At 36.2% G+C, this 25517-nt stretch overlaps 1 protein-coding gene across 1 annotated transcript in view; it reads right to left on the bottom strand.

The window, feature by feature from the left end:
- The window catches only part of LOC124631992 (protein amalgam-like), a 66439-nt gene that overhangs the window by 11988 nt on the left and 28934 nt on the right, over positions 1-25517 (bottom strand). Inside the window, exons 2-3 of the mRNA XM_047166645.1 lie at positions 9889-9986; positions 4598-4802 (exon numbers count right to left, since the gene is read on the bottom strand). Coding sequence (XP_047022601.1) covers positions 4598-4802; positions 9889-9986 — 303 coding nt within the window. The remainder of the gene's footprint in view (positions 1-4597; positions 4803-9888; positions 9987-25517) is intronic.

Below are 25517 nucleotides of genomic sequence, written 5' to 3'. Positions count from 1 at the left end.
TCATGAGCAGAATGTTTAGAAATAAATATTATTGAGCTCATATATACATAGTAAGCATGTTAGTTATCTAACTCAAGTTCTCATACTCTTTCAGTATGTCTTTAACTAATAACCCAACAATATGGATTACAAGTCATGTATTACATAAAGGCTAAATAAAACCGGATCGATCTCACCATTTACATACAGGTAGGTACATTACAGGATTCTTCCCGTAACATCTGGAGCATAGTAGGAGCAAGGCATGTTGTTCACGGACACCACAGCAATAGGTACATAGGCAGAAACTCATTCCACCCGAAACACACAAGAGCAGCATCAACGTACTAAGCTCGAGCAATTCTCGACTCATTACACCGTCATATACATATGAAAACCAAAGCAATCGTTAATTCGGTTATAACACAAACATTTTGATATTACCTTAACATGTTACTATGACAATAAATTTAGTTAACCAATGATCATAGTTACCAGACCTGTTGTTTCCATAAGAATAATAAAAACCAATATTCCTTTTTCGATTTTTCCAAAAATGCAATCCACATTAATGCTATCCTGAAGGATAATAGGATGTATTCTTAAAGTTATTTGGGCACTTGATGCCGCTGAACTCTTCAGAATGGAATAGACCAGAATTGAATGTCCTTGTTCCACAACAAGACATATTTATTGGTATCACTTACGCTGCCTGCATAGCATCTTGAATATACCGTTGCGTAGATTGCAACGCACTGCAATCCATTACAAAATTAAAATAGAACGGCAAAAACTTCGGTAATGGCGGATATCCTTACACCGCGTCGTACTTAGTAAAAGTACCAATGAATCTAAACTGAAATCAAAAACTTTATAGTGGGAGTGAGACTATCCCACTTCTGATCTTAAAAACCAGAAGCAGGTTTGTTTAACGAGGAAATTACAAGAAATAGTTTAAACATGAAAATCAACTAAGATTAGTCAAGAACGCGGCAAAATCTTATTCTGTCAAACTATAACATGTCTTGTTACAATGACGTTCGAAAAAAGAATCCTCCAAGCATAGATGAACGGCTGAATGGCGAGATGTCTATGGTCGCTCGTCTCTGCTGCCCTCTTTGTAACTATATACTGGCAGCTAACACTAGTTAAAATGAAAAACATTTATCGTGATTTAGGATACATCAAAATAGTGCAAGTAGCTTGCGCATGTCCAGTGACTCGCGCATGTACCAAAGCAAAACATCTACCAGGCGTGTTCTTGTCACTTGTCAATTGTCACTTGCGCATGTTAACTTGCTCCAGCAACTTGCACTCCTACAAAATCGCAATGGTCGAAATTACTCTATTAAAAATTTTGAATGCCTTGGTTCATGGACAGTGCTTTAAGTAGAAAATTAGTTGTTATTGCTAATAGGATCAGATCTGGACATATTCCATGTAACAAATTTGCGTTTTTGATGAGGAAAACTACTTCACCCAACTGCGAACAATGTGGGGTTGTTGAAGACCTACACCATTTGTTGGTGGAATGTGTCAAGTATGAGACAGCCAGAAATAATCTTATATCAACCTTGAATTTGAACAGGACTGACTTAGGTACTTTCCATAAAATCTTGTCCCAGCCAAATGGAGGTGATGCGAAAGTTTTGTTCGAATTTATGGCCCATTTATAATTGCCTGTATATGTGATGAATGTATGATTAGGGTACGATGGAACTGACATACGCTATGCGTAAAAGTTCCTTAAAATAAAAGAATAAAAAAAAAAAAAAAAAAAAAAAAAAAAAAAAAAAAAAAAAAAAATTTGAATTTAGAATAATAACATTCACTTTTTTTAAAGAAAGCTTTGATTTTAAATATGGAACGGATTTGATATGAATTCAGCAGCATATTGAGGGTCGTCAGAAGGTTTTTATACATTTTGATGTATTGTAGAATGCATCAAAATGTATAAAAACCTTCTGCCTATCCTTCTTTTTAAACTGCCTCGTTGGTCTAGCTGTCGCAAGTGCGGCTGCTAAGCACGAGGTCTCGGGTTCGATTCCCGAGTCGGGCCGAAATCGCTTTGTGGGTTTTAGAAGACTTTCACAAAGCAGCCCGGAGCCTGGAAGCTGGTGATTGATACACCCGTGCATCGGAGAGCACGTAAATGTCGGTCCTGCGCCTGATCTCTCTCTGGTCGTGTCGGATTACCGTCCCATCGGGCTATGAGAGTTAAGGAATAGTGAGTGCACCTGTGTCTGCGTAAATGCTCGTGCATTAGTGCTGCGTAGTTGGCTAATCTCCTTACATGAGAACAGCCGCCGTAGCCGATAATCGGCTAGGAGGACATCATCATCATCATAAAAACCTTCTGACACAGTCGGGTAAATTCTTCGGCGATATGTTTTATCATCCATACAAATACAAGTATATTCTTATTGTCGTTCAATTTTGTACTTATCCGGTACAGTAAAAGTAAACTATAAGTAAAATGTATTTTACTGTGAAATTGAAGACGCATACACAACATAAAAAGTAAAAAAAAAAGAAAACTGACGGTAGCATGCATCACAAGCACGCAAATCGCTCGCTCAGCCTAATGCTGCTTACAACCGAACTTACAATATTCCTTTCAACGGGCGAATTAAATAAATTTATATAAATAAATGTTAATTGATACACAAAAAGAAATTACAAAATAAATCGGCTTAAAAATTATATACATTGGCTGCATCCCGCCAAAACACAGGTGGTCGCGCCATTAGTTATCTGTGGCATTCGGCTGTCAAACACTATGGTAATAACCATGGTAATCAGGAGCATAATTCATCATTATTAGTAAATGTATCTAACAAATACAACACCCGAACGATGTCGTCTGGTAAATATGTAGTACCCAGAGTCAGTAACGTTTATGGAGACCGAACGCTAGAAAAGCGTGTCCCATACGTACTCAATAGCTTACCAGACGACATCAGGGACGAAAAAAAGAAAAATACATTTAAGCTTAATCTAAAAAAATACCTACTTAGTACACTACCTTAACTTTTTGTTGTATTAAATATCCTTCTAACTACTACTAATACCTACCTACCGACTACTTTTCTTACTTAAGCTATATCTATATCTATACTAATGTTACTATATTATAATTTTCGACTTTCATACTTACGTACTTAATATTAACCTTCTAATACTACTTATATACATAACATTATATAATACCTACCAATATATTACATTTAGAAATAATAATAAAATTATCTACATACTAATACTACATGTAATTAATTGTAAACTTAATAGCTATAGTTAATACCAATGCACGTAAGTCAATAGTTTAAAAAATCTGATCCAACAGGCAAACTGTTGTATACAATTTTGTTGGACATTTTGTACCTTTGAGAATATATAATGTACCTTGTAATAAGCAATAAATAAATAAATAAATAAATAAATAATAAATAGAAAAAAAATGTTAATGGCGGTAAATGGCTATCGACGCGCCTACAATATTATACAACGGTAAAGTTTTGTAAATGTTGTGAAGTGTTTACTGTGAATGTGTTGTGTGAGATAGGTAATTATAATAGTGCAGTGAGGGAATAAGTGTTGTTTTTTGTTTGTGATCGAGCCTGTGGAAGTTATGTGAAATAGGTAATAAGAGCAGTGAGTGAATAAATGTTAAGTGTTAGTTTGTGATCGAGTTACGTGTTGGAAAGTGTTGTGAGTAAAAATTACAAATTGATTGCATATAGTAGATAATATGTACTTAGTTATTAGATAACTGCGGTAGTTGTTATCTACATGTGAAAAGTATTACCAGCATATAGCTCGTGTTGTATACGAATTAATAATTCACGCGTCTGATATTTTCCCTATACCTACAATAATTTTCCCGAATCTTGCCTAGCTACGTGCAGACTAAGCTAATATGTTTTCTTACATATCTCATTATCAAAATACGGGATAAAAGTAATACCGATATCGATAATGTATCGTTCATTATTCAGGGATCGCTTAGCTCTTCTAAATAATGTATCGGGCGGCCAACTATATTTATTGCTTAATTGATTTGTGTTGGCGGCTGATAAACTAGTGAGCCTGATCTAATGAGAGTAGTTTTGGATATGTGTTTTCGTGTTTCAAAACCAGACTACTATTTTATTTAGAACAGTTTTTTGGGAAAAATATACATGGCTTTTTTCCGGATATTTGATTCTAAAATGCAAATACATAATACTTTTAGGCTGTTGTTAACAAAAACAGGCGTTCAAAAGTAATATTCGTCCGAGTAACAAAATGAATAAGTTTAACGTAACATTTTTGTTCTGTATTTTTACTCGAATACCCATTAATGAAGATTCTATGTATGACACCATGGTTCTTCGTGATCACGAGGCCGGCTATCTACCTACCAGTTTACTGAATACTTACCAACGACCTGTAGCAGATGTGTCTGACACATCATCGGCTCGGTGCTGACTTGACACATGTATCGGCCGCCATCAGCCGGTCTGATCTCCTTGAGCGTGAGCGTCCACGCGCCGTCGCCGTGGCTGACGCTGACGCGGTGGTTCTTCATGAAAATTTGGCAATCTATTTACTGGTTTGCTAGCTATTGAATGCTTACCAACGACTTGTAGCAGATGTGTCTGGCTCATCATCGGCTCGGTGTTGACTTGACACATGTATCGGCCGCCATCAGCCGGGCCGATCTCCTTGAGCGTGAGCGTCCACGCGCCGTCTCCGTGGCTGACGCTGACGCGGTGATTCTTGGTGATCACGTGGGCGGCTATTGTGAGGATAGTTTGCGTGTCCACTCGGAGCCACGCCACCTGGGTAGTGGTTAATACGTTATTATTGAATTTGAATATGTCATTTGTTTTTTTAACATGTTCGATTGAAAGATTTTAAAATAAAATAACATTCAAAATTTTGTCTCGAATTGCACTTATGTTTCTTTGTTGCTACAAATGATAAATGTTCGTTGTTCGTTTATCTAAAAAGTGAAGTATTTTTAGTGAGAAAGCGTGACAACAATTCAGTAATCTTTTAGATTTATAATTAATCTGTACATTAAATACAAATATTTTTTTAAAGTCTTAAAGTCAATATGAACGATTAATTCGTTCTTTCCTTGTTTAATGTCATTATTGTTGTGTTAATATTGAAATTACGCGAAAAATTACGGAAATCCCGTGACATTTATTTAATGTATAAATAAAAGTTGTCCCAAAGAATGTTGAACAACACCTCAGGTCGAACAAAGTTGGATTTATGAAAATATTCGAATGTTCTTGTTAAAGAATTTCGTAATTAAGAAACAAAGTTTGCAAAGAAGGAAACATTTTGGTAACTTGCTGCTTACAGTTTTATTACTTGCACTGAAGTTATTTTAAATGCTTATTTTATCTCACTGCGGTTATCAAAACATTAGGAATTCAATAAGCACTTAGCAAACGTGTATTTTTGTAACACTTCACTTTTTCTGACCTTTCTACGAAACTGAACTACAAAATAATTTGGCTAATACTCGTACTATTGACACGATAAAGTATTGTCTACATTCCAATAATATTACTTTCAGATTTCTAACACTTTTGACAACCTATGTTTTTATTCGTGGGCAATAATAATAACCTACTGTGTTATTCTCTTGCTCATCTTATTATCTGATTTCTCGTACTGACATTGGTACACACAAAATTACAATATCCTTGAAGAGATAAGTCATCCAACATTATCATGGTGGAAAAACACGAAAGTAATTAAGATAGCGAGAAGCCTTGTCGTACTAATTGTGTGGGCATCCCGTCCTTCACTGATTCAGCTATGTGACTTGTTCACTTAGTAAATAATACCTTATACCTAATACAAAAAATATCATATAAGATAAATGTTGATCAACTTTATATTACCCACATAATCTTTAAAGGGGCAATACCCACTTCAACTCTCAGAAGCCGAATTAAACCTTCTCAAAAAAACAATGATCCCACGTACAAAAACATGACGAAATGGCATACCTCATACAATATTCCGCTATAAAAATACTAATCGAATAACAAACCACCCACTCTCATTGAAACAAACGCTTCAACGAGGAAATATCTTAAGAACAGTAAAGGCTAAATTCCATTTGCTGAAGGGCCACATGGGCCCGCAATTGCGTCCTACGCCTTAATAGGGCACTACGGAACAAGGAAAGATAAGCAGAAATGCCACAATGCAGGTAGGTCAGGCGCCTTCTTTTGTGTCCAATTCGTACAGGGGCATGAGCAAAACGATCAGTTACTTTTGAACGATGCGGTCGGGTTCTATGAGACATCTGTCAACAATTTTTGGTAGGTACCTATTACAAAAAATGGTCGGGTTCAAAGAAGGCGTATCAGGGCGATAAGATAGTAATGTACCTCGTGCCCCGCTCACCCGCATTTTGGCGCAATACTTTCCATTATGGCACCTCCGCTAGTGATTTTGTTCTCCATGGCACTCTGTACGGGAACACTTTTCTAAGGTTCGTTGACTATCTCAGCGACTGCGCTCAGTGATAAGGGGTTAAGCGAGCGCAAAGCTAATGGGGGAATATGTGGAACGCTTTTTACATTGTAGGGGTTAATTTTTCTTGTGTCAGATGTTTTATTTGAAAATTATTGCTGTTGGCAGATGTTTGTGAAAAGATTAAGTGTGTGAATGAATCTTGGCTTTATGATACGATACGGAAAACTAAGAGAATATATCCTCAGACTTAGCAGAAATATACTTGGCCTGTATTATATTTGTAACTTTGCCTAATATCTACACGAATGTATTACATAACAAGTTCAGGTAAAGATTTATTAATTCAACGTTATGACACTATAATACACTGTAGAACTAAAATGAACTAAAATCTCATTAATTTTGACACAAACTTCCTATATAAGTACCTATCTATACATATAATAAATCTGTAGAAAAGTAATTTTTGTACATTGAAGAAATTGACAAAAAAAATAGCCAGCATGTTAAAGGATAACTAACAGAACCCATTTCCATCATTTTTGTCATTTTTGTCTGTTTGTCTGTTTGTCTGTTTGTCTGTTTATCTGTTTGTTTGTTCGGGATTCACGTAAAATCTACGAATTCAATGCAGACAATGCTTATATACAAAAATTCTACGTAACTTGGGGTATTACTTAGTTTTTGTTTCATCGAAATCGATTGACTCTATCAAAAGATATGATTAATTTTGTGAATTCAAGATGTAAAATATTACGACACGCAATCTGTTTGTCAAAACTGTACATTTGAATGTTGTACTTATATTAGTTGATCGGCCTATTATTAACCTTTACACAGAAAATCACACCTTCATAAGTAACTTCGGAAGAAAAAAAAATATGAAAATTTTGTTTAGCCAAGGTTAAAGTAGCTCCATCTGTGGTAATCTGTGTTAAATAAAATACATCAAATTTGTCAAAGGAGCGAGGTGGTAAATGACAATAAATTACCATACATTCTTTATAGAGGATTATTATTTCAACAGATGGAGTTGTGTATTTTCCGTAATTCACCATATTTTAACACGTAGTGTAATTTTTCGATAGACATTTCAATAGTGTTTGTCAGTTTGCCGTGCCACATCAAAATAAAATTATAATTATTACCTTGATGAAAACAAAATTAATAGTTCTCAGCCAAATTTAAAACGGTGCCATCTAAATTATTTTTTGAACATTATGTCAAAAATTATGACTTTAGTGGAACAATTAATTATCATTTAAAGTTACAGATGGAGTTCATATCAGGATTTTTTCATAAACATAGTTTAGCTTATCTTCCACTAATGTGAAAACAAATTACTTTGAGTGAGTAGTATTAAGTAGACCTTAATTATTTTTTCTGATGCAAAATATGTAAACTTAATCCTAGAAGAAAGGAGGATCTGCGTGAGCGTGTGCTAAGCGTGAGGTAGGTAGGTAATGTAGGATTCCGTAGCTTTAAGAACAAGCCCAGATACAAAGTGCAGATAAGAAATGGGAGCTTTCTCGATTTAATACCATACACACGTAAAATGCTTTATGCGTCTGAAAACGCACAAATTGCGCGTCGCATACCAGAGACATGCTTACTTTCAACTTCTGATCGCAAATACACTGGTCACGATTACGAACAGTCTCAGTAAGACCCGAGCCAAGTCTAAAAAAACACCTTTTATATAAAACTACGTTTGATGTCATTCAATCACAAAGACAGAATTGTTTTCTGTTACAAATCCTATCCACCTGTATCCTATCCTAATCCAGCATGCATTGCAGGTGTGCATTGCACAAAAACCAATGGTATCCTATTCGAGAAGTCAAAAGAGTCGACCTGCCAACGTCAGCTTCTGCGCTAAGTAAGTGTTCTTATTAGTACCATCAGAATTACATTCATCGTTGAATGAGGTGAATAAATTTTCAGAAACCACAATAACAGTAGGAGCCAAAGCATATGATCGCTTCATAGAGCTCTGATTGGCCCCAGGTGACCAAGTCAGGTCTGATTTGTTCGTTCATCAGATCTTTGAAAGTGTTTCGGTGGATACTTACTGTCGTCCTGTGTGACACAAAATATGGTATATAAACGTCCTCCGCAAGAGCGAAATTTTCCCGGTGTGCGGTAGTGACGCACAGTATACAACACTTCTGTTTCTTTTGATTTGCTGGCTCCACCAAGAAATGACAAATTGCGAGCGTACATTTTGAAAATCTTGGCAAAACTGCAGGTTTCAAGTACGAACACATAAAGTGGACTCTCACAGATACGTACATTTTGCCTATTCGTGAACTAATGCAAACATTTCGGTGGAGTCCCGGCTTAGGCCACCACATTAGGCGTGCGCGATCCTCGGGCGTGTGAGTAGCGCGGGCGCCGCGCGTGCGTCGCGAGCGCGTTGCGTGAATGTCGCGTTTTGCTGCCCTGCGGCATTTGCAGCGCGCTCGCGTCGCGCACGCGCTGCTCTCCTTGACGTTTAACTGCTAAGGCGTTTAGCGGGCGGCGGGGATAGCGGGCGAAGGGGTAAGAACGCAACTCGAGCGCCGCGTGCTCGCCGCGAGCGCGTCGCTTGCATTCTTCACACATGCCGCAGGGCATCAAAACGCGACGTTTACGCAGCACGCTCGCGACGCCCGCGCTACTCACACGCCCGAGGATCGCGCACGCCTAATGTGGGGTCAGCCTTACCATAGTGAGTAAGTGCACAGAAAATCCCCGTCATACAAGTGTTTCTCCCCAGTAGTGAAACTATCCTACCCTATGCGCCTGCTGATGATGATGACTCATTTTATCATCCATCCAGCTATTCCCCAACTATGTTGGTGTTGCCTTCCAGTCACCGAATCTGTTTGAGTACCAATATTTTGCTTGGAGCGACTACCTATCTACCTATCTTCAATCCAGTCTCACTACACAAGACGATATCCATGGTGAAACTGACAGACTTTCTGGCTTCTGATTAGTCGCAGCAGCTGCAGAAAATGTACAAATGACAGCTTTGTCAGACTCAAAGCATATAGACATAGATTATAACTGTTTCCTGTGAAAATTACTTACGCACCATACGTAATAATTTTCCAAATTGGCTGACTAGATCCAGAGATATTCACAACGTCACAAACTTTACTTCTTTTGTTTAGATAAATGGTCACATCCACAACACAACCTTGATCAATGAATCTATGCGACTGCTAAGTGCTAATCCTAATTATACTGTCACGTGAAAGAATGCACCTACGGGATAAGTAGTATTTTGACTATTCTATATTGCCTACGCAGACGAAGTTGCGGGCAACAGCTAGTCTTGAATAAAATGTTGTCAGAGTTTAAATAAAAAATACAGACATAATAATGTATCGACAGTTTCATTGGTACTTACTGGTAAAATGAATGAATACTTACTTTAAATGACTGTAAATTATCAACTCTACAGGTAAGCGCGGCATCCCTGCCGACTGCCACCGTGACGTTGGAGCCTGGTCCCACGAACCGAGGCAGATCTGAAACAAAACAAGGTATTATTACTTTAAATGAACATTTAAAGTAGTAAGTTTTTTAAAATAAACTCATATATTTATACTTCTATATTAATTCAGCTTTATAATATTAGTATAGATTTTTTACTTATTGTATTATTCGTGCTGCAATAAAAACAATATTTTTATCACACAATTAGTTTTAGACATGGTTAACTACTATCATATATGCGCTGTAGAAATAGTTTTCTTAAGCTGTATCTTACTATGCCCGTCATATGAACGGAGACAAGTTTAATATTAATTTTCTTACATACATTGGCTTTAATACCTAACCATTTTGTCCTTTCCAAGAACCACAAAACCAAAAGGGACGCTTATAATCTTTTAGAGAATTTTCTTCCCAACCCTTTCTTTTAAAACCCTTTCGTTTCATGTATTCCCGATACGTTACTCATGCATATGTATATTCATGAGCAGAGCGTTGTCTTTATTGTCAATACATTTGTCGCAATATATCGGGTAAACGTGATGCGGTTTTTGCTTTCACTACGTTTTATGTACAATTGATGGTTTACTGCGGGTTTCTGTAACCTCTGTGTTTTACAATCTATCCATCGTTTTTCGGTTTGATATTGAAAATTGACATATAGGTAATTTATATGGAGCTAATCTCAAAATTTTGTCGCCAATCGCAAAGAGAAGGTTAGATAGGTTTTAGAAATCTTCCACTGGTAGTTAGGTACTCTGAATCAGGTGTTTTTAAGAATTTTGTAAATATCATTGTCTAGATATTGGCAAAAATTTGGGTTCAGACTGAATTGGGGTCAGGGAGTAAATATCATTCTGGAGAAAAATGTCAAAAGGCAAAGTAGAAAAGCATAACGAAGTTAGAGATTTAGGAACAAAAGCTTATTTCAGAACTCTCCAACACTACCTACACAAATACATATGTCTATTATATTTTGAAGGCTCTTACAATACCTAGCATGTTATAAACTAAAACTTAGTTAGTTAACTATCCACACATTTGCTAGAACACTATAAAATAATAACCATCAATGAAATACCGTACACCGCTTCTGCAATATTTCAGAAATTACGTCGAAAACTAGGGTTACATAAGTTTAGTCTAGTGAAATACGGAGTAGCTAATGACTGGCGGTAAACTAACTAGTTAGTGACTTTCAAAGACCATAACCATTAGCTGGTCAGTCGGTTACTGAGCGTTCAGTTACAATATTATCGTTATTATCTGAAGTTGGACTCCAAACTAGTTCCGAATCCCGATAATATGCACGTGAGACTAAACAGACCAATGAAAACTGATTATACTGTCGGTGTGTCTAGTCTATGTGGAAACTAATGTATTGAAAATACGTACTTAATAGAAAAGTTCTGCAATATCTAGCTTGATGCTTTTGGTATATTTAGACTTTGGCTCAGGCAGATATGACTGTATTGATACAGACCTACATAGGTATCGTTAGTAAACCAAGTAGGTAATAAAGGTGTATCTATCTACACTTCTCATATTGACACTGCTGTACATGAATTTAAGATATCATTCTCAATACGTTAACTTGCTACCACACTATCGGAACAAAAAGACTGATTTAAAATTTACGTATAACCCTATAAATATTTTTCCGAACCGTCAACCCTCAAAAGACTGGCAGCATTGTCATTCTACACGACAACGCTTATCTCCATACAAAAATACAATAATATCGCTCAAAATAACAAAAACGTTACAAATAGCGATGCCGCAATAACCCTGCACTGATATTTTATTCCCCAATTCACGTCAAAAATACATCTATACATTAATTTATAATAACTTGGGAACATGGAAAACAAAATGACTAGCGGAGAGGCCAAACGGAAAATCTCCTAAGAAAGTAGCGCACAAAAATTTCAAGGGACGAGGAACATTCAAACTAACTCCGCATTATTTTGTACGCTTTCATTAAACTCCGCCCATTTTTGTAATACCATAAATTATTGACAGCCTCAAAGAATTGGAACTCGTTAGTCTACTCGTAACTAATTTTCATAGTAATGCCCACTGTACGTATCTGACATAGAAAAAGGCCTGATTTACCTTCCCTATGGCATCTCTGTTTATCTTTCTTACTCCATGATTGAGAATGAAAAACAAATGCGAGCTCTGCCAATAGCATTGAGACGGAACCCGTAGATACAGTTATGACGAAAACGTATCCGGCGGACGTTTCGCGACTTTCGGGACGTTTTGGGACGTTTGAGGACAAAAAGCCGAGGAATAATGCCCGAATCGAAACTGGTTGGAACGTCCGCTTGGGACAGATTTTCTGGTCGACTCTTTGTTGTTGTTTGACTGATAATGTGGTTCTATTTTGTATTTGTTTGTATAGTTGTTGTTTATTTTAATAGCTTAGTTGCGATAATTGAGTGTGGTTTACTTTGCGATACTAGTAAGTAGTCTTGTGTAGTCATTTGAAGTTTTTGTGGGATATTTTGAAACAAAACTTTGCTATGAAGCTCTCAGCAGTCGTTCCGAAAAACATAAAACCGGTACATAATATGCCTACCCATTTGCGTCAATTTGAATGTAATTTGATCTATTTTCATGAAAAAGAATGATTTATCCCACCTTTCTAGGGTTGATCTCTTATCCACATTTTAGGACAACCACATTCGGAGAAGGGTGCCCGCACGTTGTGATCTGTTAATCCGGGTTGATTTAAAACTATTTATTTCTACCTGGGACACAAGAGATAACTTTATTATGAGAGCAAAACTTGTATATTTCATGTAAAGTGTCATTGAATTAATAGTAGTTGACGAGACGTGATATTTTATGACATATTTTATTCAATATTCGCTTATAAAAGTTATAGATACCTACATACATATGTGTGAAAGACAATGAGTTTGAAAAAAAAAGGCTTCTTCAGGATGGCAACAGGCTTATAACAAAGTAATGTAAGTGATTGTTGTAAAACTGTTTGTTTACCTAATAAAAAATAAAAAATACACCAAACAGTCTCCAGGCAAGGGTACATAATGAAAAACATTCTTTGATGAAAGGATAAAATCTAACCACAAAAACAAAGTATTTTTCCTTGCCACATCTTGAGCATTATCTCCGTCTTATCTAAGCAAGCAATTTAATTATTACCAGAGCTGTAGTTCATTATTCACGTAAAATCTCCGAACATTAGTTACCCTCTAATCCCAGCTTACTAACCGGCTGTACCAACAACTCCTACTAAAATACGAATGGTCCACTAAGTACGTACAATTTTTCATCAGATACCGGGATTTAGATGGCTGAATTAAAGTAAAATAAACCCTTTGCGGTTGGCTGAAGGTTTAGTTTTTAATGCTAATAGGCGGCTTAATAAATGGGCTTCCTAATTAATTAAATTAAAATGTGCCTAGGGCTTCTAGTCTCCGTCTTAAGGAAAAAGTTAATCATAAAATAGTCCCAGGTGTCATAAACATTAGGGACCTGTAGACCGTAGTTTGAAATTACTATTATTATGGAGACCGTGGTCTAATCATTCAACCAATTTCAGTAGTAAAATATTCCTGTATAGTTACAGCGGTATTATCTGAAATGAACTACCGCGAGCCGTGACCAACACAATTTATTACATACTTCGGCTTTAGTTCGTACAATTTAATTAGTCCAAAAACAATAAACAAAGCCCCAAATATTTCATAAAAACTTTCTCTTACAATTAAAACGACATAGGTATTTCACAGCTGTGTGACAAAAGGTCGTAACTCGTACAATCGTTACCTCGGGTCGGTGCGGCTGAGTAAAGTCGAAAAGTTTTGCTTCATTCACCGAATTAGTTCTGATTACATTGGACCCGCGCATATATGAGGAAATTACGGATACTTAAGTTTGTGTGTCCTTTATTAGGACTTGTAAGTTAGGTTGGAGGGTCAGCCCAGTAATGTGGGGTTACCTGCCGTGTTTCAGTTATTTTACTGGGTGAGCAGACGTGGGCTTGTTTTAGTGGGTAGTTTGTCTAGACCTGTGATCACAATTCACAGAAAAATTGGGGAGATTTACGAGACAAGAATGTAATTTATTTTCCGAGAGCTGTACAGATTGTTTCTAGAGAATTTTTAATTGCAATCTTGGGTTGTTTCGTTCACAATTACCTAGCCTAAGACCATTGAACAGTTAAACATTATATAAAATAAATTATGTTGGCGCCAATCATTTATCACTTTAACCTTTTTTACTGTCTATAATGTGAATAAATAAGTTTTCGTGTGTGGGAAGTGTGGGAGGAAGTGACAGACTTTAACTTATTTAAACCCATCTACGTTCTGAGAATTGCCCTTTAGGTAGACCGCAGTAACTCTTTCCAACAATCCCTTTTCAGAACGTATCTACCTCGAGTTGAAACAAATCTGTAACTATTTTTAGAACTTTGCCTACCTCATGTAAGAAAGAAACTATATATCAATCCCTTAGAGAATTCAAATAACCGGAGTCGTCAGAGAACAATCTAGGTAAAGCAAATTCTTCACTCATGCATTTCAATCATATCTTTAAACACGCATATGTCAAAATTGTGGCCTCATTCCTTTGACGGAGAGGAAGACCCAGCAATGGTATGTCCAGTTAGTTACATGCTCTAAGACGGAACCGTAACAAAGACAAATAATATTTTTGTATCCCTCTAGGGTGTGATGAAGCCTTGAAACTGATGTTAGTTCTGTTGAAAGTTTTGTCGCATTTTATCGGAACGTGATCAAACAGCGCACGTACACTATTTGAACATGTTTTGTTTTTATATTTGTCGGTTATCGAGATGGTTTTTACCGATTGGTTAAATCTAGGGAGAAAATGACAAGAGATGTATGCCAGATAAGGTGTGTAAAGAATGGAGACGGAACGGTCCTTTCGAATGATGTGGAGATTAAAGGTAGGTGGAAGGAATATTTTGAAAGACTGATGAATGAAGAAAATGAGTGGAGCGGTGTGCTCCATCATAAAGCGGTGAACGAGGGCCTTGTAAGAAATGTATGTGAGGATGAGGTCAGATTAGCAGTGAATGGAATGAAAAATGGAAAAGCGATAGGGCCAGATGGAATACCAGTGGAAGTGTGGAAATTATTAAAGATGGATGGATGGAAATGGCTGGCTTTATTCTTCAATAAGTTGTTGCAAGAGGAAACTATACCAGACGAGTGGTGCAATAGTTTCCTGGTGCCCATTTTTAAGAACAAGGGTGATGTGTTGAATTGCAACAACTATAGAGGAATAAAGCTAATGTCACATAGTATGAAAGTGTGGGAGAAAGTTATTGAAAGGAGGCTGAGAGAAGAGAGTGATATCGCACGAAATCAATTCGGTTTTATGCCTGGTCGGAGTACAACGGACGCTATATTCTGTATTCGCCAATTGTGCGAAAAGTACAGGGGTGCACACAAAAACTTGCATATGGTGTTCGTTGACCTCGAGAAGGCATATGACCGGGTGCCTCGTGAGGTTTTGTGGTGGGCCCTTGAGGAGAAAGGTATACCAGGGAAGTATGTGCAGTTGATCCGAGCGATGTACGGCAGATGCCGTACAGAAGTCCGGTCCGCAGCGGGCACTACCACCAGCTTCAGTGTAGGTGTTGGCTTACATCAGGGGTCGGCCCTCAGCCCGTATCTCTTCCTGCTTGTAATGGACGCGCTTACGGCAGATATACGGGAGGAGGCACCCTGGTGTATGCTTTTCGCCGATGACATTGTTCTGGTGGGGGAGAGTGGGCCAGAGGTCCAGAGTAGACTGGAGGCATGGCGGCTGAGACTGGAGACAGTGGGTTTAAAGGTGAGCAGGAGTAAAACCGAATACCTTCATTGTGATTTTGGCGGTATTTCGGGACCCATGACCATAACCCTAGCCGGCATGCCCCTACCAGTTTGCTCCGACTTCCGGTACCTTGGTTCACTCGTCCAAAGTGACGGTGAGGTGAACAGGGACGTTACGCATCGGATCAATACTGGATGGATGAAGTGGCGACAGGTAACTAGCGCTATTTGTGACCCGCGGATGCCCCTCAAACTGAAGGGCAAAATTTACAAATCCGTCATTAGACCTGTCGTCCTGTATGGATCGGAGTGTTGGGCATTGAAAAAGACGGACGAGAAGAGAGTGCATGTAACAGAAATGAGAATGCTGAGATGGATGTGTGGTGTTACAAGAATGGATAAAGTGAGGAATGATTACATTAGAGGAAGTCTGAAAGTAGCGCCAGTTACAGAAAAGATGAGAAGTAGAAGATTGTCGTGGTATGGACATGTAATGAGGAGGGATGATACGCATGCAACAAAGTGTGTGCTAAGTATGAATGTAGATGGATGGAGAGGAAGAGGAAGACCTAAGAAAAGATGGATGGATTGCCTGAAAGATGATATGAATAGGAAGGGAGTGAGTGTCAGTATGACGAGTGACAGGGGAAAATGGAAGAAAATTACATATTGCGCCGACCCCAAGTAATATTTGGGAACAGGGCAGGAGAAAGAAAGAAGGTTATCGAGATGGTTTTAGGTTGTTGTGTTTTTCGCTTTCGTCTTTTTAGTGTTTTTGTACAATCACACTAATATTATAAACGTGAAAGTTTGAGTGTGTGTATGGTTGTTAGTATTTTACGCAGTTACCATAACCATACAAATGACATTAGATTAATGGTTACTCAATATCCATGTGCGGGACTCGAATAGTCCCGCGCTAAAATAAAGGATTTTTTTGAAGGAATCTGTATTTTATATATTCGAACTACTTATTACTGTCAGCAAGTACCCATTATCTGAATATTTTAGGCAAAAGGAGATTATTAATATTCTTGATGTTAGCTCAGTCAAGATATAGTAAACATATATGAAATGGTAAACATAGTCTGTGTACAGTGATGGGTAGATAGACTAGATAATTTTGTACTTCAAAGTCAAAGTCAAAGTCAAATCATTTATTTCATTTAGGCCTTTACAAGCACTTATGAACGTCAAAATTATAACTAAGTTTGATTCTAGTTGCCCATTCCAAAAGTAGCTTCCTATGGAGAAGAATGGGCAAGAAACTCCATGGTTACTCTTTTTAAAAATAATATAGTATTACAATTTGTATGTATTGATACATACAGTAAAAGCATGCGAAGATCATGTAGAATCGCAAAGACAAATGAGGATAAAGTGACAATTAAAATGCTACATGGTGTTCACATTTACAAATTGGTTTATATTTTGGTACAAAGTTACAAACAAATAATCAAAAGATGAATACAATTTTATTTGCTGGTGTAATTTTAATTTGTTAATTAATTAGATATTGTCAGTATGTCCTATGGAGCAGGACCAGCATGTTTCCAAGCATTTTTATCTTTCGTCATGCCAGGAATATTCTGTCAGAATTTAAATTAGAGAAGATAATGATTACAAGTACCTTTTGTTTAAAACTTTGTCTGTGAAGTCTCCAAATTTGGTCTAATGACCTCAATAATAACTAGCTCTATGTCAATCCAAGTTGTCTACCTTCGTCTAACTATGGCTCAATCTTTTAAAGTCATTTAATATCATTGCCCTTCAAAACACATTTTGGCATACTAATAGCCACAATAATTCAATAAACTAACATTAGAGGTACCACTGAATACATGCATCGATACATTTGCCGTGTAATGTATCAAACCACATCATACGACATGTACATTATTTCACTCTCACATCAACACATCCACTCACGCACACAAGCTCAATTTAGAAGCACACAACGAAAGATGAATTCAAATTCGAACGCGCGTTGTTACGCATACATGTTTAAGCTCTAATGCATACATATATGTTTAGGGATGGGTATAAATGATAATGCACAATTTAAGGCGCGCTGATAAATTGGCTTTTAACTCTGAGTAAGCTTGTTTGGCTGAAAGTGCGTAATCGCTTCTCTCAGCGTCAAAAGGGATGCGGGAATGTCGCCTTGCGTTTTTATCAGTTTCCTTGGATATATATAAATGCTTGCTTGCTTAGATTTTTCTTATTTTTTTTACATCGACACTGAGTGCTTTTGCGATAAATAAAGATGTTTACGCTGTAGACTATTTTCAGTTTTTCAGAAAATAGAGTACTTAGCTACTACAAAATAGTAAGTTATTTGGGCTTAACTTTTGCTTTGCTTCGCGAGTTCATTTTTCACACCAATGTATGTATTTTCTTACATTACTTTCATTCCAGCATCATTTTAATAAACAATTCTTAAAGCAAAACCGGTAACACTACGAACCCCATATTCCCCCACTATTGTTATAAAACAAAGGTTTGGTAAACAATCAAAATGATAATGAAAGTTTCGCCCTTCGCACAATAACCGCGACCTTCCTCCATCACTTCGGAAGTCCAACAAGTTGGATACCATCGTCAACAGATGTTCAACACCTGTACACAATTGTGAAGTTTACCTTCATACCATTGTATAGTTGGTACATGGAGAACAAAATCACTAGCGGAGATATCATAACGCAAAATCTCCTAAGAAAGTAGCGCGCCGAAATGCTGGTGTTCGGGAGAACGAAGAACATTACTAGCTCCAGATCAATCTTTGACATAGTTTTGATTTGACAAGGAACCTGAATGTATCGTTACTTTTAGTAACTGATCACGTCTTCCGGACAGTGCTTGACCTACAAGGAAGCGCTTGACCTACCTTAATTTCCTTATGGTATCTCCGCTTTATTTCCTTCCTCCGTGGGTATAGTAAATATATGCCATTGTTGAGACAACAAACAGTACAGTTCAACGCCGACGGTAGAAATGGTATATCTATTTTTGTTTGTAAGGTCACAGAGGTAGCGTATCTATGGAGTCTTCTTGTCTATTTTACTCTCTCGTTTCGGAAGGAGGTTAACCTGCCTACAAACAGGAGTAGCTTAACAGCTTTCTAGGACCATAGGTCATGGACCTCAAAAATCTTAATGTGAATACGATATATTTAAATAATTATTTATTCACTTTGTTTGAATCAGCTTTCGGAGTTATAGGGCTCATGTATCGCTTTTGAACTTAGATAGGTTTAGGTAACGGATAATTTATGGACATTATAGAGGTATTGTAAAATTGAAACCAATATTGTGGTTTAAAGGTGCAACAGCTAATTTAGCTTTTAACCATACACTATGCTAATATTCATGTGCAATTTTCCAGAATTCTGACTACAGCCATTTCCCTCTCAATAACAAAAGAAAGAAAAAAAGCCAAAGCACTCATAAATAAAAAGCCCCTCAGGCCGCAAGCGAGCAATGTGTTCACAAACACAACTCTCAAACAAACAACTAAAGAACTGCCATTTAATTCCCACAACAGCATTAATTTTAAACGTCCCTTACAATTAGGAAATTTCTAACAAGGTACGATTATTAGAATTGATTCGAAGGTACCCGGGTCCCTCGTAGTTTAGCTACCGGGTCCCTACAGGCTATCCGTTTTAATTAGGGGCATGACTCGTAAATGGAAATTACTTAGTTACAATTTGAAATAACTTCGGTGAATCGGGTCAAGATTAGTTTCTTGGATGTCTACCTGGGTTATGGAGATCGTGTTGAGTTGACAGACTAGGGTAACTGTTTAACATGTATTGGGTTTAGTTTTGATAGTATTAACAGGCTTGAGAAATGGCCATGGTTAGGTTTTTGATTGTGTCAGCACAAAAAAGACGATGTTGTTATAACGTGATTCTGGTTGTTTGATTAACTCCTATGGAGACAGTGGACATTGAACCTGGATATTATCCTTCATATTCTATTCATGTGATGGACAATGGACGTTGATTATGATAATAATTTTCCTGATAATTTAAATGACCAATAAAATGTAAATGACCTTAGTAAATTGTGACTGTTTTGCGTAATAAATAAGTAGTTTATCATGGCTCTCGTTTGAAATATTCACATTTAAAGACGTCAATTTAGCGTAATGTAAACATGTCTCCAATAATACGTTTACAACAATATTGTGAGCTACTTACAAAACATTATTCAAGACTGACATGATCCACAGAGTTTCTCATGCAATAGATATGTACTCGCGACACGTTATCCGCCCGCATATGGCTTCATTTCATTACTCATACAAAAAGGGAAATTGATTGAGAATATTACTCCGTCGACAGGCGTATCATGTGGAAATGTGTAATGTGTACAAATTGATTGATAGGCGTGTTCGACTGGTGTTCGTTTTTGATGCTGGTGGCGTGTTGACAGGCTGTTCTGTGTCTTTTGTGAATTACGTGTTTACGGTAACGGTTTTTTTTTAGGATTAATATTAAAAAACACGAATTTTTACTTATGTGATAATTTTACTTCTTGGAAAATAAGTAACTTCTTTAAATGAGGGTCGGCCTATGGTCGGCAAGACCTGAATAAAAGACATGTACCTATGAAGTGCTTATATTGCATACTCAAAACTACATAGTGTTACTACAACAAAAGATTTTTACCAATTTTACAAGAAACTTAAAAGGCAATATTTTCAAAATAAATCAAACATGGATTGTGTGGCAACAGATGGACGAGACTGCAAACTATTCAATGTTAGAAAATGTGCTCAAGAAAATATTCGTTGAAGTTGCTTTATTAAAATGGGATTTTTATTTTTATGTCGAAAAGATTTTTTAGCTTTTGTAAAATTTTCTTTAAAAATCAGGTAAAAAAGGTCAAAAAATCTGTGCACTTACCATCTCTTGATTAATTTACTTCGTCATTCTTGAAAATATCTTGATAGTAATATCGTGAATTAAAAAAGTCTAACAAAATAAACAACTGGTTACAGATTAATTTCTAAATCATTCGCAGCATCTTTTACACAAATAAAACTTGAAACCAATTTCTTTCATCCGTGTAATTACGGAAAATTAAACTACAATTTAATTAGTTAAAAGCTCAGTTTAATTGCAAAGTAAAAACCTCTGGACTTGAGGTGCACTGACATAGTTGAAAGAAAAGAGTATTTTTATTACAAAGCATTTTTACTAGCCTCCAGTCCCCTTCCTAGGTCAAGTAGCTTTCCACGTTCACGATGTTTTTATATGACAAACAAGAGGATACAAAACATTAAGCTCTAGTATATTTTTGAGTATGTTGAGGTCAGGTTTGAGATAAATCGAATTAATTACCTATACATATGTATGAAGTACCACAATTCTATGTAAGATTCTGACTATTGGTGTATGAAGTAATAAATTATTATCTTTAAATACCTACATTATAATTTCCTTACATACGATCTTTGATTAACCGAATATTGTTTTTGTAATTATGTTATTTTATTTTAAGAATAATAATCAAAGATATCATACTGAATCTGATACAAATAACATTGCAATCTTGTTTAATTTGTAAAAAGTTGGCAACAAGGAACGAGCCGTAAGTTAATTCAAATCTGGGTCCTTGGCAAATAAATTAGAGTCAGTGAGCCAAGCAATTGTTTATAGTGCCAACAGTTGGTTGTTACGCAGTATGGTCCGACACAGCTATTACATTTCTAAGTAATTGCTCAAGGATTATTGATAGTCAACAGTTCACTTACTTTAAAAAATAAACATAGCTGGGTACCTACAACCACAGATAGTAGACGGAAATTCAGAAAATGTGTTAGTAAAATTTTTGTTTCGAATTCGAAATATAATACAAGCATACCTTCAAAAAGTACGTGATTAAATAACAAAGGCGCACAAATCGATTGATTAGTATTATACCGTCTAACAAGCTTTAAGCCTAGCTTAATTTACACCTCAGTAAAAACAAAAATCCTAAAACAAAGACTCTAACACATAAACCTCAACAGCAATCAAAAGCAGGTCCCTATTCATAATCACACAAATTCACGTGAGACCCACACTAACTCGTGAAAGACTCGAGTGGTCCCGAATTATTCGCTAACAAAAATATGCTTGTCATAAAGAGACAAAGGTTAATTTATGCTATCCGTCAAATAACCGCTGGGTAGCTGTGATAGGCTTTATTTGACGTGATTTGTACCTGTTGGGGATCTGCGGGATGTGTTTTTACGGACGATGGATCCGTATCTATGGAGTAGAGGTAAATAAGTATTACCTGCATTATGTGGTGAAAGAAAGCGTAAAAAAAACTGTTGTAAAAGTATGTAATGTAAGACCATATTCTATTCAGATTGTTATTAATATTTTACTGTCTTTACAAGGAAAGTGTGTCAAAATGATTGTCCTTTGTACTTCAGTATTTCAGCATTGCACTGAAAATATAAATAGAACGACACGAAGAACTTAATGGAACAAAGACAAATGTGCATCCAAACATGAAATATTTACAGCGAAGTCAATGCAGTTTTCTCCACACAGTCATAGAAAATATATAATACATACAATAGACTGCTTATTTATTTATTAAAAGGAAACAGCGAAAGATTTTCCCACAAATGTATTTGAAATTCAACGCGCGATGTTTAGAAAACAATCCAAGTTGTTCCATGAAACTGGTTTTAGAAATATGAAAACTTGTTATCGGAATAAAACTTTTATTTTAATGTTATGTCGAAACCCACTCCCAGTTTTCGTTGGGAAAAGCACATATTTATAAATATGCGCAGAATGATATTGCATTACATTTTACAGCGAAATTCGGGACCAAAAACATAATAATGATACGAAATTTACTTGTCGTACAAGTCGAACGACATGAACTTTATTTGTATTTTTTATATTCATATTTGTGTATATTGTGATAATAAAATAGCCGTTACAAAACAAAATGCCTGTCTGTACGATAGTAAAAATGAAAACAAATATAAAAACGTCTGCCAATAAGAACTCAGTGAATAAGAGATGTTTATAACTCGACTTGTGAATTATATTTTTACTGCTCAAGTAAAGAAACCTTTATGTATACTCCAGAGATATTTGCGACGTTTTTTATTTGATGCAGTATAATAAAATAAATGGTTTACGGTCGAAATGTAAATGATAATCCTCTTAGCTTGTTTTAAAGAAGACATTTTCAAATTACTGCTGTAGAAATAGTTCTAGATAGCACATAAAGTGTTTTAAAAGGCGTCATAATATTTTATACTATTCTAGACTGACTATATTTTCTTTAAGTTTGAAATAAAATATTATTTTCGCTATAAACTAGAAATAAATCAAGAAACAAAGCTCTCAACATACAATCAGAACTGACCTCCTTGTAACCCGAACTAAAGTCAAACTAATACGACAGTTCCATTTCTCTGAGCACAGTACGAACAAACACATTACAGTAGTTGCAGCCATACATACGGTATATACGGAATCATTCATAACATACTTTGCTAATGCTCCGTGTATGCGAGGAAGAGTGCAAACTTGGCAGCCTCCGAAATACATCAACGTATTATGTATGACTATATGTATGTTGCAGAATGCAAACTGATTTTTCTTTCCTGCTATGAATATGCTCGTATCTTGGGGTTAATGAACCGTGATGATTTTATGAGTTCAGTAATCATGTAGATTGAATAAAATTAAATAAGTGACTGCCTTTTATTTTGTGGATGAAGGCGATTTCACTGCCTTTAGCTGAATGAATTTGGATAAAGTTACATTTCCTTGATTGTTATGAAACTCTAGCTGAAAGGCAATATTTATACTTTTATTGAAAAACAGATAATTGAAATAAAAAGTAAAAAATGTCCTTTCATTAGTCCAATAATTCAGCAATATCTGGCAAATTATAAGATCACCAACACTTATTTCCATTACGGCACATTTTGTTTCACTTTTTCATAAAAGAAATAATAATTACTTAAACAGCAGATAAAGCTAAAACCTACGGGAGCACTATCATTGAAAAAGCCAGGTTTTTCACAATTATCCGGCCGGGAGATCCCATTCAGAGCTGTAAAGAAACCAGGCATTCTCTCTGCAGACCCACTAATAGTGATTTACACGAGCGTTTAAATAATTTAGCTTTTGTTCAAAACGTCTGCAGCGTGCCGGTGTAGTTAGGGATGGCACGACGAGTTTTACTAGGAAAATACCTAGTAAAACCTTGGTAATAATAGAAGGATAATCTTCTAAACGGGATTAGTGTACATTCTAATGAAATATTGATGACAAATCCTTTCACGAAAAAAAAACATATAGTATAATCGTGTTGTTTTTTTCATTTCTTTTTGTTCTCGTGTCTCGTGGTTCTAAAGTCTGTATAATTGTCTCGCCTGCCTTTTTACAATAATTTACTGATGGCGAGGATAAAATAGCTGAAGGAAAAAACTTCTGAAAACAGTTGAAATTATTACAAATCTCTTGAAAAAATAGACGATAAATAAATCCGTCAATACAAGATGCATAAATTACCCTCTCATAACGGATAATCCGGTACAATGCACCGTTTCACCTATTGTAGTCTCCCAACCCTGCAAGTGGAAGCAATTGAACAATTCAATTATCCGCGACTATAATACATTTGACTTTAATGCACACAATGACTCATTAGTCTCAACTGAATTCGTAATGGGAATGCCAATTTGTCATCCCAATGATTGTGGAGTCTTTAATTTAATGTTTGTGGTAGGGACAATAGTTTTTGAGCTGGATTTTTTGTAGATGTATGATGTAATTTGTTGGTCGTGAAAATTAGGGGAATACATTTTTTCATGGTTGTTGTAGGTACACAGTCACGTAATTTTAAACAGTTATTGATTTTGTCACTATTCATCTGATTTTATATAATTTCAATCAAAGACGATTACTATTTCAATAATTTTGTAAGCTATTTTATTTCCCTCAACTATGGTAAGAAATATAATTACAAGTAAATTTTCACATAAGCACCTAATGTTTTGAAAATCTTTACCACATAATAAACTAAATGCCGGCCATAATCTTCGAGTTTCTTGAAATAGAGTACTTCAGAGCTAAGTGCAATATTCCCGGCGCTGCAGTCGACGTGGAGGCTTTGATTACCCTCGAAGCCTCTCGGGGCTAAGCATGCAGGTGATTCCAACAGCCAATAAGTGCTTCAATCAAATCCAAGCCTCACGCTGTTTGTGGAACAAAATAAATGTGTCCATTGAAATAAGAAAATAAACATATTTTTTTACTAAAAGCTTAGTAAATAAAATGTTACTTGGTCGAAATAATTATTTCAATAAAAAGTGCTTCAATCAAAAATGAGCAAAGTTTCTACGAAATTATTACAACAAGTATACATTATTATTCAATATCGAGTTTCATCAGGTAGTGGATGGCAAAAAGTGAAACTTACTCATAGTTTCTTTTCTGTACTATTTACTATATATTTTTAAGCTTAAATACTGTTGAAATGGGAGCTATTTCACGGAAGAAACAATTCTACTACATTATACATTGGGCAATATAGAAGCTTTGATCGCACAAAGGAGAATGGCGTAGCGCGTAGCTGCACTCTGTAGCATTCTTCGTAGCACGTGACGTAGCCCGTAGCACATTAACTCGCTCGTAGCAAATAAGTGCTCCGTGCTTCGTGCAGACAATAACTACATCCTTTGGTGTTGGTATTCAATGTAAAGAAGATATGA

Source organism: Helicoverpa zea, chromosome 7 (assembly GCF_022581195.2).
Source record: "Helicoverpa zea isolate HzStark_Cry1AcR chromosome 7, ilHelZeax1.1, whole genome shotgun sequence".
Taxonomy (NCBI): domain Eukaryota; kingdom Metazoa; phylum Arthropoda; class Insecta; order Lepidoptera; family Noctuidae; genus Helicoverpa; species Helicoverpa zea.
Note: the sequence above shows the minus strand (reverse complement) of the source record. Positions and strands in the feature narration are given on the sequence as shown.